A 17,120-nucleotide genomic window follows, 5' to 3' on the forward strand; every position below is an offset into this window, starting at 1 on the left:
AGGGTTTTCTGTATATAAAATGTCGTCTGTAAATAGTGACAGTTTCACTTCTTTTCCAGCTTGGATCCCTTTTGTTTCTTTTTGTTGCCTGATTGCTCTGGCTAGGACTTCCAATACTGTGTTAAATAAGAGTGGTGAAAGTGGGCATCCTTGTCTTGTTCCTGTTCTTAGAGGGATAGCTTTCAGTTTTTCTCCATTGAGAATGGTATTAACTGTGGGTTTGTCATACATGGCCTTTATTATGTTGAGGCACTTTCCTTTTATACTCATTTTATTCAGAGTTCTTATCATAAATGGATGCTGTCTTGTCAAATGCTTTCTCTGCACCTACTGAGATGATCATGTGGTTTCTAGTTTCATTTTGTTAATGTGGTGTATGATGTTGATTGATTTGCAGATCTTGAACCATCCCTGCATCCCTGGAATAAATCCCACTTGATCATGGTGTATGATCTTTTTAATGTATTGCTGTGTTCAATTTGCTAGTATTTTGTTAAGGATTTTTGCGTCGATGTTCATCAGTGGTATTGGCCTGTAATTTTCTTTCTTTGTGTTGTCCTTGTCTGATTTTGGTATCAGGGTAATGTTGGCTTCATAGAATGAGTTAGGAAGTGTCCCCTCTTGAATTTTTTGGCAAGAGTTTGAGAAAGATAGATATCAAATCTCCTTTGAATGCTTGGTGGAATTCACCAGGGAAGCCATCTGGTCCTGGGCTTTTATTTTTTGTGAGGTTTTGGATTACTGTTCCAATCTCCTTACTTGTGATTGGTCTATTCAATTGTCTATTTCTTCTTGATTCAATTTTGGAAGGCTGTATAATTCTAAGAATTTATCCGTTTCTTCTAGATTATCCAATATATTGGCATATAGCTTTTCATAGTGTTCTCTTGTAATCTTTTGTATTTCTGAGGTGCCCGTTGTAATTTCTCCTCTTTCATTTCTGATTTTATTTATTTGAGCCTGAGTCTCTCTTTTGTTCTTGGTGAGTATAGCTAAATGTTTGTCGATTTTGTTTATCTTTTCAAAGAATCAGCTCTTGGTTTCATTGATTTTTTTCTTATTCTTTTCTTAGTCTCTATTTCATTTATTTCTGCTCTAATTTTTATTATTTCCTTCCTTCTACTGATTCTGGCCTTTGTTTGTTTTTCTTTTTCCAGTTCTTTTAGGTGCACTGTTAGGTTCTTTATTTGAGATTTCTCTTGTTTGTTGAGCTAGGCCTGTATTGCTATAAACTTCCCTCTTAGAACACCTTTTGCTGTATCCCATAAATTTTGGCATGTCATATTTTCATTTTCATTTGTCTTCAGGTATTTTTTTTATTTCTTTTGTTTTCTTTTTTTGAGAACGATTGGCCCTGAGCTAACATCTGCTTCCATTCCTCCTCTTTTTGCTGAGGCAGACTGGCCCTGAGCCAGCATCTCTGCCCATCTTTCTTTACTTTATATATGGATGCCTACCATAGCATGGCTTGCCAAGTGGTGCCATGTCTGCACCCAGGATCCGAACCCCGGGCTGCCAAAGCAGAACGTGTGCACTTAACTGCTGCACCACCAGGCCGGCCTCTCTCCCTTGATTTCTTTGTTGACTCAGTTGTTGTTGAGTAGCGTTTTGTTTAATTTCCACATATTTGTGGCTTTACCAATTTTCTTCCTGTAGTTGATTTCTCATTTTATACTGTTATCAGAAAAGATGCTTGGTATTATTTCAGTCTTAAATTTATTGACACCTGTTTTGTGGCCCAATATGTGATCTCTCCTGAAGACTGTTCGATTTGCATTTGAAAAGAATGTGTATTCTGTGGTTTTTGGATGGAGTGTTCTGTTTATATCTCCTAAGTCCAAGTGGTCTAATGTGTCATTTAAGGCCGACCAGTCTTTCCTTATTGATCTTCTGTTTGGACAATCTATGTATTAGTGTAAGTGGAGTGTTAAAGTCCTCTACTATTACTGTGTTACTGTCTAGTTTTCCTTTTATGTCTGTGAATAATTGTATATTTAGGTGCTCCTATGTTGGGTGCATAGATATTTATAAGTATTATATTCTCTTGTTGCATTGTTCCCTTTATCATTATGTTGTGGCCTTCTTGTCTCTTGTTACAGTTTTTGTTTTAAAGTCTATTTTGTCTGATGTAAGTATTGCTACTCTAGCTTTCTTTTTATTACCATTTGCATGGAATATCTTTTTCCTTCCCTTCACTTTCAGTTCGTGAGTGTCTTTAGGTCTGAACTGTGTCTCTTGTATGCAGCATATATATGGCCCTTGTTTTTTTATCCAATCGGCCACCCTATGCCTTTTGATTGGAGCATTTAGTCCCTTGACGTTTAAAGTAGCTGTTAATAAGAATGTACTCATTGCCATTTTGTCATTTTTTTTTCTGGGTGTTTTGGTAGATCTCTGTTCCTTTCTTCTCTTGCTCTCTTCCCTTGTGGTTTGATGACTTTTTTAAGTATTATGTTTGGGTTACTTTCTCTTAATTATTTGTGTGTGTATTATAGGTTTCTGGTTTGTGATTACCATGAGGTTCATGTATAATAACCTATGCATATAGCAATCTATATTAAGTTGATAGTCTCTTTATGTTGACCTCTTGCTAAAAGCTCTACTCTTTTACTCCCCTTTTCCCACATTTTATGTTTTTGATATCATATCTAACCTTTTTTTGTGCGTGTGTATCTGTTACCCTGTTATCATAAAAATAGGTAGTTTTAGTACTTTTGTCTTTTCACTTTCATATTAGCTTCATACGCAGTTGATCTGCAACCTTTATTGTGTATTTACATTTGCCAGTGATTGTATTGCTTTTCTTTCTTCTTTTTGTTTTTGATAATTTTCTTATTCCTATTTGTGGTCCTCTCTCTTCCACACAGACAAGTCTCTTTGGCATTTCTTGTAAAGCTGGTGTGTTCGTGACAAACTCCTTTAGTTTTTGCTTGTCTGGGAAACTGTTTATTTCGCCTTCCATTCTGAATAATAACCTTGCTGGGTAGAGTATTCTTGGCTATAGGGTTTTTCCTTTCAGCACTTTAAATATATCATGCCACTCCCTTCTAGCCTGTAAGATTTCTGCCGAGAAGTCAGCTGATAGCCTTATGGGGTTTCCTTTGTATGTAACTTGTTGCATTTCTCTTGTGGGTTGTAGCATCCTCTCTTTATCTTTTCTTTTCTTTTTTTTTTTTAAAGATTTTGTTATTTTTTCCTTTTTCTCCCCAAAGGTCCCCCGGTACATAGTTGGGTGTTTTTAGTTGTGGGTCCTTCCAGTTATGGCCTGTGGGATGCTGCTTCAGCATGGCTTGATAGATTCTCTGCCCCTTTGTCTGTCTCATCTCCTTCTGGGACACCTGTAACATGGATATTAATGTGCTTGATGTCCCAGAGGTCCCTTAGACTGTCCTTGTTCTTTTTAAATTCTTTTTTCTTTGATCTGTTCAGCTTGGGATTTCCTCTGGTCTTTTGTCCAGCTCTCTGATCTGTTCTTCTGTATCATCTACTCTGCTATTGAGTCCCTCTAGTGAATTTTTCATTTCCAGTATTGTGTTCTTCATTTCTGGTTAGTTCTTTTTTTTCTGATGAGCAAGACTGGCCCTGAGCTAACTTCTGAAGCCAATCTTCCTCTTTTTGCTTGATGAAGATTGTCGCTGAGCTAACGTCTGGCAAACCTCCTCCAATTTGCATGTGGGACCCTGCCACAGCATAGCTTGATGAGCAGTGCATAGGTATGCACCCGGGATCCAAATGAACCCATGAACCCCAGGCCGCTGAAGCAGAGTGCATGAACTCAACCATCACACCACCAGGTTGGCCCCCTGGTTGGTTCTTTTTTATATTTTCCATTTCTTTGTTGACGTTCTCAGTGTGTTCATCCATTCTTCTCCCAAGATCAGTGAGCATCCTTATGACTATTTGTTTGAACTCTTTGTCTGGTAGATTGTTTATTTATACTTCTTGTAGTTCTTTTTCTGAGGTTTTGTCTTATTCCCTTGCTTGGAACGTATTTCTTTGTCTCCTCATTTTGCCTCTTTCTCCGTGCATATATCTAGGTATTAGGTAGGTCAGCTATGTCTCCTGATCTTGGAGAGGTGGCCTTATGTAAGAGATGTCTTATGAGGCCCAGCAGTGTCCTTCTCTCTCGTCAGCAGTTCCAACTGTTCCAAGAGTGTCCCCTGTGTGGGCTGTGTGTCCTTCTGTTATGGCAGGGCTGCTCTTGCTGCAGGTGTCTGGGGAGGCTGGGCTGTCTCCCTGGCTGGCTGGTTGTAATGCTCAGCTGCATGTGGCTGCTATGGTCCTTTCAGTCACTATATTGAGCTTGGTGAGCCCTCAACACGGTTGTCTGCAAAGTCCAATAGCACAGTCCTGTTGCAGTTTTTCTGTTAAGTGGGTAGGCCCCCAGTGTGGCTGGTTGCTAGGCTCAGGGGCTTACAATTGCTGTAGGCCTCAGGCCTGCAAGGCTGTTGTCAGCTCTCTCAGGGTTGCAGCTGAGCAGAGCCGGCCCAGGTGTAGGAGCACCCAGTTGTTTCAGGTTTTGGAAGGTGGGCCTGATCCCCTGTGTGGCTGTTTGAGAAACACAAGTGTACTATAGCTGTCACGCCCTACTGCCCTCAGGGCCACACACTCCATCAACACAGTCCTGCCCTGTGTGCACACCCCAACCCACTGAAGTGGACCCAGTTGCCCCAGTGCAGAAGCCTCACAAATTCCACCAATCCAGGCCCTCACCTTGTGCATGCCCTGCTGCGCTAAGCTGGACCCACTCACCTGAGGTGGATTCACCCACCTGGCTGCAAAGGTTCCAGACACCCTGTCTGTGCAGGCCCACAAGTTGCCCTAGGGCTTTCTATTGGGTGGGGCAAGTCCCTAGAGCAGGTTGCTGGCCCTGGCTTAGCTGGATTAAATTGATGCTTTATTGAATGAGGCAGACCTCTGGCTAACAGGTCAGGGGAAGAACTCCCATGGTGCCTGCCAGTGGCTGTGTCAGCATGCTTGCACCAGGTCACAGTAATGGCTGCCGTCAATGTTTCAGTCCCTGGAGAGGTCTCACCTCTCACCGAGATGCGCCTGGAGCCTATCAGGTGAGTCTCTTTTCACCAATGTACTGTGCATCTTTCTTTCTGGTGATTTTAGATTGCTTTCTGAAATGAGTGAATTTATGCGTGGGTCCTTTAAGAACAGGCTTTTTTCCCCCTTATGTCTGATAGCTTTTCTGGGGTTATTCCCTGTTGTAGTTAATAGCCAGTAAAGGTAGGTGTTATGATACTTGGTTGTGCTGAGTCCTGATGCTGCTTATTGTGGTACTGCTCCCCTGCTGAGATCCCCCACTCCTCTATGGAAGGCTGCATTCCTTAAGATTGCTTCTGGCTGGCTGGGAGGTTCCACAGCTCAAAGGTGACTTTTTTCTCTCCAGAAAGGAATTTCTGCCTCTTCCGCCTCAGTCAGCACTGTCCCTTGTTGTTGGAGTTCTTTTTATCTAGTTTTCAGTTCTCTCCTAGGGGTTATTGTTCCAAGAGTAGTTGTAAATTCGTTGTGTCCACAGGTGGTGAGTTCAGAGTCCACCTATGCTGCCATCTTGACACCTTCTCCTTGTTTAAGATTTTTAAATGTTAATGCCTCTAGCCAAAATCTGTACTTTAGGTACAAACATTCTTTGTTTACCTGCATGTCATATGAAGCCATTTGAATTTGTGACCTCTGTTCTCTGTACTCGTATACCCATTGTTTGGGTTTGTAACTTAACAGTGTGTCCTAGATTTATACCTCACTACCTCACTGTCTTTAATGACTGTCCAGCGTTCTGTAGTTCTGTACATGTAGACAGTTTGCTTAACCAGTCCTTGATGGATATTTAGGCTCTTCGCAAGGAACATCTTTCCTGCAAACCAAATGCCCTCCAAGAGGCTACGGTGTGCGTTCTGCCTCAGCTGTAAATACTATCAGTAAAGAAGAGGGCCTGTTGCTTTGCATACTTACCAACCTGTATTATCGTACTGTTATATCAAACCTTTTATGTTTTTCAATCTGATGGATAAAACATACCTTACATTTTTAATTTAATTATGATAGGGGATAATTATTTTTTCTTTTGTTTAAAAGCCATTAATATTTTCTTCTCTCTTGTTGCTTTTCCTTATCCTTTTCCTAATTCTAAAAATTTGGTTAATCTTACTGATTTGTAGGAGTAATTTACATATTAAAGAAGTTAGATCTTTTCCATTGTTGTGAAAATACTTCCCTTTTTGTTGGAAACTGATTTGTATAAACTTCACAGATTGATTTAACCATTCCCCTATTTTTGGACATTTATGAGAGAGCTTTTGGTTCCTAAATATTTACATGTTTGATGATTTCTTTAGGAGAAATTCCCAGAAATGCAGTTATTATTTCAAGAAACCTAGTTTTTAAATTGTGCCTTTATAGTCATTGGGAGTAACTAACTGCAGAAAAGTAGCCTCAGATCTCTCATTAGGTCCAGTCAGTGGAGAAACTTGGTATTATTCAAGTATGTATATCCCTTCCTGGACTGTGTGCTGTCCTAAAGCTGGTACACTAACTGATGGTTAACTACTTCAATTACATAAAAAATAGGAGGAGGTTTTTTTAATCCTACTTACTCTCTACCTTCAGTCTCCTTGCAGATGGGTACAAGTCAGGCTTTCTGTTTTTACTCAGCTAGATTGTAGTTCTGCCGATAGTTAAAATTTAGATTCTCTATAGAAAATTCATAATGTAATTGTTGGTATCATTAATTTGCTAAGCTATTATAAAAGATATGGCAAGTCTAATTTGGTCAGAAATATAGTTGTAGTTTTTCTGTTCCCAGCTTTTGGGAAAAAGTTTGATTCATCTCTGTTCTTTTTTGTCTTCCTCATAATGTCTCACTTTGCTCATCCCATTCTAGTCGAAGCTTACTCGATGTTTTAGAACTGTATGACTGGGACGTCTGTTTATGGACTAAATATACCAAACCCTAGATGCTGTTGGGGTTTTATAAGTGCATCCCACATGCTAGATCCTCACCTCAATACATTGGATCCTTGTATTTTACAGAAAAAATGATTGTAAAAGTTTAGTATTAGAAATATACTTTTTTTTCCCCAGAAAAATAATCTTTAGTAAGATAGTAGTTTGTTTGGCTACCCCCGTGGCTGAGTGGTTAAGTTTGTGTGCTTCAGTGGCTCAGAATTTTGCTGGTTTGGATCCTGGGCGCGGACATGGCACCACTCATCAGGCCATGCTGAGGTGGCGTCCCACATAGCACAACCAGAAGGACCTAAAACTAGAATATACAGCTGTGTACTGGAGGGCTTTAGGGAGTAAAAGAAGAGAAAAGAAGATTGGCAACAGATGTTAGCTCAGGTGCCAATCTTAAAAAAAAGAAAAGGTAATAGTTTGTATCTATTAATAGTGGTCCCATTTCCTAAAAGTGTGTAAGAAAATGTGACATTTTCCTTCTTTTGTGTGGACTTTGCTTTCTGAGTGCAAATGAAACTAGCTCACCAACTTTTACAACTTTTAATTGTAGAGAAGTTGACAAGTGAGATTCAGAGTCGGGAAAATAAATGCATGGCTATGTACAAGAAGCTGAGCAGGTGGCCAGAGTGCAATGCCCTTTCCCGGCGCCTCTTACTGAAAAAGTGAGTAGATGCTTCTTGGTCTGTGAGACTGGTGGGGCTTTCAGTTGTCACTATTGATTTTTTTTCTTGTCTAAGTCTTTTGAGATTTCTGGGCATAAAGTCAAATCTTTTAGTAGTGTGTTCTGGATATTTTTTAGTTTTTGATGAGCTTTCATCTTTCATTAAAGAGATATAACAGTACTTATGCCACCAGGGTGCTGAGTATTGGGTCTTCAGAATGAATGCTGAAAATCGTTAATTTTTTGAATTAGTCAAATTCAATATTGGTCTAAGAGAAAGATCCCACCTCCTCCCAACTTAGGCAGTGCCAATGTGGGGAGTTTTCTGTTAAGAAAATTAGTTTTCGAATCCTGGTCATTTTATTGAAGGAAAGAATAAATAGTCTCGATAAAAGTTTTTTACTTTGAAAATGCCTCTGGAGCGTTGCTCTTTTAGGCTGCAGAGGAAACCCAGAGGGAAGGATGGGCCCTCCCAGTAGAGACTAAAGTATGATTTAGAAAATAAGTTGAATATCATGGTTCCTAAGGCAGATTTGTCACAACTTGGGTTTAATTCTTTGTGCACCGTTCAATCTGATTTTAGCTCAGATGACTGGCAGTTCTATCTGACCTATTTCGATTCTGTCTTTCGACTGATTGAAGAGGCCTGGACTCCTCCTGCTGAAGGTGAACAGTAAGTTGTCTCCTTTCTTGTATTACAACGACACTTTTTAATATGTTGTAGCAAAAGGATTTCATTGTCAGCCTAATTAAATTTTTTTCTGTCTCAATAAGGCATCCCTTTCAAAGTAAGATTTTTTTCCATTTTTAAAATTATAAAATAAATACATGTTCATTGTAAACATCTTAAATTAGTGTGGAAATGTATAATGTAGAAAGTGTTAGTTCCTAGTCATCTATCATCCCAGAAATAACTTTTTTCTTTTTCCAGTTTTATTGAGATACAATTGACCCAGAAATAACTCTTGATAACAGTTTGGTGTCTTTTTTTGGGAAGATTGACCCCAAGCTAACATCTGTTGCCAGTCTTCTGTTTTTTTCTTCTTTTCCCCAAAGCCCCCCAGTACATAGTTGTATATATTCTAGTTGTGGGTCCTTCTAGTTCTGCTAGGTAGGATGCCGCCTCAACATGGCTTGATGAGCGGTGCTAGGTCTGCGCCCAGGATCCAAACCCGGCGAAACCCCCGACCAAGAAAGCGCAGTGCGCAACTTAAGCACTCAGGCCTACGGCCGGGCCCCAGCTTGGTGTCTTTTCTTCCAGGTTTATTTCTGTCCATGTCATAGCATATTTATTCTTATTTAACATAAGACTGGGATCATATTAGACATAATGGTTTGCAACTTGTTATTTTCCATCTTAAAATATGTCTTGGGCATCTTTCTGTATATGGTGCATAAAGATCTCTTTCATTCTTTTTAGTGATTTAAGAGAGGTCCATTTTAGAGATGTGCCATAATTCATTTAACCTGTCCCCTGTAGGTAGACACTTTTTTTTTGGCTATTATAGACAGTGCTCCAATAACCATAAATGAGATCTTTTAAAAAAGTGAATACAGAAATAGGATTTAAGATACCAATTAGATGTGTGATGCTCACTTTATAATGTTGACTAAATCATCTAATTCTTCTTAGCCTTATTTTTCAAGTAATAAAATTTACTTATATGTTTTATTAGGAAATATTTTATATACACAAAATTATCCATTTTTGTTGTTGTTGTTGTGCTCAGGAAGATTTGCCTTGAGCTAACGTCTGTGCCCATCTTTCTCTATTTTGTATGTGGGTCACCGTCACAGTGTGGCTCACAAGTGGTGTAGATAGAGTTGGAGCAGTCACTCATCAATAATCAAGTACCACAATTAAGAGTAATCTTATGCCATGTTATGTCAGAATATGCTTATAGCTCTCTTTTATTCCCATTTGTATTGTCTTATAATTATCAAAGTTCTTTTTCTTATTTTTAAATTTATTTCTTGAAATCAATGTGACCTGACTTTAAGTTTTAAGATGGACAAAAGAGGCACAACATACGTTTTCATGTGTTTATATACAGTTCTTTGGAAGGAGAAGTACATTATTCTGCAGAAGAAGCTGTGAAGTTTATAGAAGATCGGATAACAGAAGAATCTAAAAGTTCTCGCCATCTCCGAGGACCACATCTAGCTAAACTGGAGCTGATTAGGCGTTTACGCCATCAAGGTTTTAATGATGAGTACAAACTGGGTAAGAAACTAGAATGGTGTTTGGGAACCCTGGAGAAGATACAGGGATGCCCTCATACTCAAGTGCAGTATTTATTATCTGAGGCAGACAATGACATAGTTGTGTTTGGGAAGCAAACATCTTCATACCCTGAAAACAACTAATGAATGGATCGCTTATAAAATTAGCCCTCAATCTTCTATTCAACTTGAGTTAAAATTAGCATCGTTCCCTACTCCTTCAGAGTCTTTGTAAGGCATTCTCTTGCTGACCCAACAATAATGTCAAAAATCAATTTCAAAGTAAAATAGTCAGTTTTGTAAAAGTTTCAGGATTTCATGAAGTAGATGAAAGATTTCTTGAAAATCTACTCCAAGCACTCACAAAACCACTGATGAAAGGACATCTGGCGGAGTTAGAGCAATTAAGAGTTGAAGAGAAAATTTCCAAGGATAACAACAAGATGGGAGAAAAGAATGATTTAGATATTAAAGCATTAAGATAGGCCTTCAGGAAATTTGATGAGGCTCTTAGATGTTTTTGTAGAATGGTTATTTTTTAGCTTACTGCACAAGAAGTGAAGAGTGTCAGAGTGTTGCTAGTTCACAGTGTTGTTTGAAAAATGGCACTCCCCCCACCAAAAGCAGTAATTCTTTGCTCATACTAAGAATTACCTTATAGTTTTAATTATACCCCAAATTTTGTTAAGTTTAAAACAATAAGCTTTCTTAGTTTTTCAGTTTTGTTTTTTTAAAATAAAGCTCCAAAGAAGCACCCCCCATCATTATGGAAAATTGGTTCTCATTAAACGTTGATGAACTTTAAGAGGTTTTTTTTTTTTTAGGGACTAGTTGTCTTGAGACAGTGAGCACTTCTAATATTTAAAACCTTTTCTAGAACACCTCTCACCTTTTTAATCATCTAATTAATATTCTTTGTAGCTCATTCTAAAATTAACTGTGGACTTCTCTCATTCCCTTTGTAGATTATTCACAAACAATTTTGAATTTCATTTTGACTTCTTTCTTTGGGTCTACCTCAATAACTTCAGTCTGTGTTAGTTCCAGATTTGCACATGAAAATTTTCACGTGACTGTCAACAAAATGGTGTTAAAATAGATTCCAAAGAATTGCTCTGTTTCCAAAGCTACGTATAAAAGTATTTGGATTTTCTTTGACACTTGCTGTTCCATCTCCGCATCTTTCTCTTGTCTCTTACCAGCCTGCATCCTATCAGTTGGTGCCTTTATCTAGTCTCTACAACGGTTTTGTTTTACCAGACCAGTGAGTGATTATTAGTGTCTTTTGGATCATAGAGTCCTGTGAGAATCTGCTTAAAGCTGTAGACCTCTGTTTCCAGGAACATGTGAACAGGAATCAAGACCTAAAATCTTAGGGAAACCCTGGGTTAAAAAATCTCTGCTTCTTAAATCTAGTTCAATTTGAGAGCATTTTATTTTTATTATTTTTATTTTCTGCTTTTAATTTGAGGAAAAACAAAATGAACTGGTAGCTTTCTGCATATCCAGGTTTCAGTTTTCCGTAGTGAGTGACCTCGTTGGAGTTACTGGCCTGTGCCGCCTCCATTTATTTTCTCTTCTGTTGGTGTGCCTAATAACAGACATTGCTTTCCTTTAGTTAACATTTATTTAATACTTGTTAAGTAGTTCAGGAACTGTTGTGGAAAGAAGCATATTTTTTAATGTTTGCGTATAAACTTAAGTATTAAACTTTAATAAAAACTTTTTCACTATTTAAACTCTAATTGAATGAAAAGCTTCACATTTCCTAAGTGTAATAAGAGGTAAACTGAGTTTGTAAGATTCAATTCCTTTTAAAAGTATTTATTTTTAAATGGGCAAGCCATCTTGCATTCCTCATTGTCATTCTCATTCAAGCAAAGTTTTAATTTAATTGAAGTGTTTTTCAAATCAGACTTCTTAACTTAAATTATAAATTTCTTCAGTCCGTGAATAATTTAGTGATTTTTTTTTTTTAACTCAGGTGATCCAGAAGAATTAATGTTCCAGTATTTTAAAAAGTTTGGAGATAAACCTTGTTGTTTTACAGACCTCAAGGTGTTTGTTGATCTTTTGCCTGCTACACAGTGTACAAAAGTAAGTACAGTTCAGAATTCTGTTGGGTGCCTGTATTTACTGTAACCAGGTTAAGTGTTTGGATTTCCTTTCTAACATTTGTGAGAGTGGTGAACATGAGGATACCAAGATGAGTGTGCTAGCAAGCCAAGTGTTCCAGGTGCCATCAGATTAAGGCATGATTTCTTGTTACATTAAGCCACAATGAGAATAAGCCCCCGGTGGGTAATTGGATTCTCCTATTTTGTTTTTATGTTGGTTTTTTTTTTTGACATAATTGTAGATTTACGTGCAGTTGTAGGAGAAATAATACAGAGAGCTCTGTATACTCTTCACCTGTTTTGCTTCAGTGGTAACATCTTGCATAAATGTAGTATAATATCATAATTAGGAAATTGATATTGATATAATACACTGAGCTTATTCAGATTTTACCAGTTTTCCATGCATTCATTTATGTGTGTGTGTGGTGTGTTGTGTGTGTATTTAGTGCAGTATGTAGTACACATGGATTCACGTGTGTGCATCGCTACAGTCAAGATACAGAACACTTCCACCACGAGGATCCCATGTGCTACCCTTTTTTATCTACAGCCACCTCCCTGCACCTCCCCCTGTCCCTATTCCTCCCCTGCCACCTGCAGCTACTAATATGTTTTCTATATCTATAATTTTGTTATTTTAATAATGTTATATAATGGAATCATACTACATGTAACCTTGCAAGATTGGCTTTTTTCACTCAGCATAATTCCCTGTAGATTCATTTGCGTTGTTGCGTGTATCAATAGTTCATTCCTTTTTATTGCTGAGTAAAATGGAATATGGAATGGATGTACCATGATTTCTTTAACCTGTTGAAGAACATCTGCGTGTTTCCAGTTTTTGGCTATTAGAAATATTGGCTGCTGTGAACCATGTGTGTGCATGTTTTTTGTGTGGACATAAGTCTTTATTTCTCTGAGAAAAATGCCTAGTAGTGCAGTTGCTCATTCTTATGGTAGCTACGTATTTAGTTTTAGTTTTTTAAGAAATGGCCAAACTTTTCCATGGTGGCTGTACCTTTTAAATTCCTGTTAGCAGTGTGTGAGCGATCCAGTTTCTCTGCATCCTCCTCAGCATTTAGTGTACTCACTATTTTTTATTTTAGGCATTCTGATAGGTGTGTAGTGATATTTCATTATGGTTTTAATGTGCATTTCCCTAATGGTTAATGATGTGAAACATCTTTTCGTGTGCTTATTTGCCATCTTATGTTCTCCTCAGTGAAATGTCTATGTCTTTTGCTCATTTTCTAGTTGATTTGTTTTTATTTATTTTTAATTATTTAATTTTTGCTGAGGAATATTAGTCCTGAGGTAACATCTGTCCCAGTCTTCTTCTACTTTATATGTGGGTACCTGCCACAGCATGGCTGAGAAGAGGTGTCCTTCTGTGCCCAGGATCCGAACCTGTGAAGCCGGGTTGCTGAAGCAGAGCACTCTGAACCTAATTACTACGCTATGGGCCTGGCCCCTGTTTTTATTTTTTACTGTTGAGTCTTGAGAGTTCTGTAGATATACTAGATACAAGTTCTTTGTTGGATATGTGGTTTCAAATATTTTCTCCCAGCCTCTACCTTGTCTTTTCATTCTCTTAACAGGATCCCTTGTAGAGCAAAGTTTTAAATTTTGATGAAGTCCAGTAGACTCTCCTTTTAATGTCTTGTCTCTGATTTGCTGGAAACTATAACAGTTAATCATTAATTATGATTTATTCTTGCTGAGGCAGTCTGAAACTCTAAGTCTTAGGGATTTAAAAAAAATAAACATTAGTATTTTGGAATAATGTTAGATTATAGAAAAGTCATGAAGATAGTACAGAAAGTTATACTATACCCTTCACCCAGCTTCCCCTAATGTTAACACCTTAAGTTATGAGGTACATTTTTCAAAACTAAGAAACTGGCATTGCTGCATTACTGTTAACTAACCTCTAGACTTTATTTGGATTTCTGCAGTTTTTCTATTAATGTTCTTTTTCATTCTGGGTTCTAATCAGGGTACCACATTGTAGTCAATTGTCATGTATTGGGAGTTTTTGATATGAATGAACAAATATAAATCAGTTACACACTGAGATGGAGAACCTAATCTTTAGACTTCTCCTCCATAGCAACATGTATTGGGTCAGATTTCTTACCCATTGATGGGAACTTTATACCGTGTTCCACATTAAAGGATTTTGGCATTTAGCCCAGAGTATCCTTGGTAAAGGGCAATTGGAGTATTCTACCACTTAGAAGAACAGTGTGCCTAAGGTAGGATAGAGCACCATATAAAGAAATCGTGGCATGTATACTGACTATGACTTTGCTTTACTCGTAAAAACTCTGTGATTAGTGAAGATTGAAAGTCTTCTTGTCACTGGGCTGCCACCACCTGTTCTTCCAGAAAGCCTTCTGTCATCCCCATGTGGAGTGTATGAAGTGCATTGGGAGCACAGTAGAGATGACTTGAATATTTGTTTGGTGACCATATCTTCAGCCCACCAGGGCTTGACACTTTGGCAGTCTTGAGGCTACACATCTAGGGCAGATGGAACAGTGCATTCTCAAACTGGTAAGTAGCCAGTGGTCTCATTGGATTCTGCAATGACTGTCACTGTTCACTTTGGTTCAGTAAAGCTCTTCTTGGGATGCTGTCCTTACAGGGCTCAGGCCAACCTTTAGAAGTTTCTGGATAAATAGTAACATAGCCAGAAAAGAGGGTTCTGGGTTGTAGGAGGATTTGAAAGCATATGAGAGAGAAATGGTCAAGTGGAAGAGAGAGCTTTGGTCTGGTGAGGACAGAGTACTTCCTTTTTCATATTTGAAAAATGAAAAACTCTGTTGTAGAAGAGAGATGAGAATTGGGACCAGCAAGAAGTTGTTAGAGGGAATTCAGAGTTTGGCTCAGTGAGAAAAAAGATCTTTTTAGTAGTCAGAATTCTCTAAAAATACAGCATGTGAGTTTCATGTTACTGGAGAGATTTAAGCAGAATCTAGAACGATATGGGAGAGATTCATTCAGTAAGTGTTTGTTGCGCATAATAAATGCTGAGCACTAAGACAGGGAATAGTCCATCATGTCTTACAGTGGTTACCGTCTCATAAATCGAAGCATCGCATGATGGGGCTGCATTAGAGGAACACTTACATTGCCTTCAGCTGAGATGCGTAAAGGTTTGTTAATATGAATCTAGTAGCAGCAGTTCTACTTTATTGATATGTTTGAAAATCTTAGGTCATCTCCTGTGACCCCATATAGTGATGATCAATTGAGAGGAACCCTCTAGAAATGCTAGAATACTAGCAGTGATAAGGTAGTCATTGTTCTGTGAGACAAAGGATTTAAAGCTGTTGCAGTGAGTTTTGTAGTCCTTTGTAAGTTTTTCATTGGGAAGGGGTAATTTTGCTGCCACAACTTTTTAAATGTAGGATGACTTCAGTAGCTAAAAATCCTGCCACTCAGCTGTGTGTTTGTCAGAGGACTGCAAACTGTCCAAGTGAGGTTCAAGCTGAGAACTTTGTCCTAGTGAATTAGGAGCCAAATCTTTTAAAAATGGGACTAACCCCTAAAAGTGGGCCGTTGAGTCCAGTTGTCCTGGAGTGGCTCACCCAGGGTGATGTTTTTATCTTTTGTTTCCTTTGCCTTGGGGTTTTAAGCTAAACAATAAAGTGATTCCAGTTTTCAAAGGGGTTTTTTTGCATAACAGTAGAACTGTACAGACTAGAATAAAGAATGAATGTGTTGTTTCATGACAACTTGTTTGGAAGATTCTTCTTTAGCTTTCACTAAAGAAGGCATTAATAATAATCATAACTAATATAAAAAATGGCTTACAAGAATGAAAGAGCTGGCAGTTGAAACTATATAGGCATTTAATCACAAACATGAAGACTAGTGCTATAGTTTCTTTGTTACCAATGTGATTTGATTGCAATAATTAAAATTCATACAATTGTAGACGAATTGAAGCAAAATCATTACAGTTGTGAAACTGCACGATGAGTGGGATTTTATTGTAATTTAGTTTTTATTTGTATCAAAAAATTGCATGTGTAAATTTGAAAAAGTCAGCTAATACTACAAGGCTTACATTGAAAGACAATAGCAGCTTTTGCCATCCTTACCCCTGGTTCTGGCTCTCTACTGGCAAATCACTTTCATCTCTTACCTGTTTCTTCTGTTATTTACCTCCATATTTCTAAATTAGAGGCTGGTATAGCTGTTTGTTTATTTTTACAGTTATAGTCTTCATCTATTGGTGTCCTACTGTGGAAGGTGATCATTTCGTTTATAACATCCCACTTCTCCCCTTACATACTCCGCCCCCGCCCCCCGTATACTTCAGTCATTATTCAGTATTTCTGTTTTTATGGCTGTAAGTATTCACAGCTGAGCCACTTCGTATATGGGGATTACCTTTCTTGCACAGCTTTCTTTCTTGGAGTTAATATGTTTCTGTTCGATTCATCCCCATCAGTCTGACAAAACCATAAAGATACAAGACTCCTCTTACTGTAGTCTAAAAGATGAGGTGATAGATCTGTTCCGTTCTCCCCCAAACCTCCCCTCACTCCTCACCTCAGAAATACTTTTCACAGGGCCTGTTTGCCACCGTCTCTATCTGGGCACTTAGACATTTGGCTGGTAGCATTCTGGGGTCTGGTTGGGAGGAGGAGGAGGTGGGTTGGGGCTCTCCTCACTGAATAAGCAAAGCTTTGCTTTATCCCCATTTCCAGCTATGCCTGCTGTCCCTGAATCTACAGTGTCTCTGGTTCAGCTTCTGGTAGGAAAACTCCAGGCTTCTGCTGGATTTAGGAAGTCTGTCTGTGAACTTGGGGAGAGGTCTAACTTCCTTAACAGAATTTAGCAAATTCTCCTGTTTCAGTACCATTAGCACTTTATCCTTCAGAGATACCTGGTGCCCTTCTGAGTCTTCCAAGGTCCTGTTGCTGGAATAGGCTTGCTGCTTATTGGTATCCTCCTCGTTGCAGACTGTTAGATTTCAGCTTTCTTGGCCCCAACACAATACTTTGGTTATTACTTAGCACCTGTCCTTTTACTTTTTCTCTTTTGAAATCTTGTTCATGGTTTTTATTTGCTGTCATCTCTTCACATGCTCTTAATCCTTGGGGGTTGATTTCTTTTTTGTTGTTTATTGTCATTTTATT

The 17,120-nt window shown here is 38.3% G+C and overlaps 1 protein-coding gene across 2 annotated transcripts in view; it reads left to right on the top strand.

Moving 5' to 3' along the window:
* Positions 1 to 17,120, top strand: part of NAA25 (N-alpha-acetyltransferase 25, NatB auxiliary subunit) — a 69,466-nt gene that overhangs the window by 21,706 nt on the left and 30,640 nt on the right. For both annotated transcript variants that reach the window (XM_023648134.2, XM_023648135.2), the window contains 4 exons: positions 7,514 to 7,625; positions 8,208 to 8,297; positions 9,679 to 9,848; positions 11,832 to 11,944. In XM_023648134.2, coding sequence (XP_023503902.1) covers positions 7,514 to 7,625; positions 8,208 to 8,297; positions 9,679 to 9,848; positions 11,832 to 11,944 — 485 coding nt within the window. The remainder of the gene's footprint in view (positions 1 to 7,513; positions 7,626 to 8,207; positions 8,298 to 9,678; positions 9,849 to 11,831; positions 11,945 to 17,120) is intronic.

The sequence above is a fragment of the Equus caballus genome, chromosome 8, assembly GCF_041296265.1.
Source record: "Equus caballus isolate H_3958 breed thoroughbred chromosome 8, TB-T2T, whole genome shotgun sequence".
NCBI classification, from domain to species: Eukaryota; Metazoa; Chordata; class Mammalia; order Perissodactyla; family Equidae; genus Equus; species Equus caballus.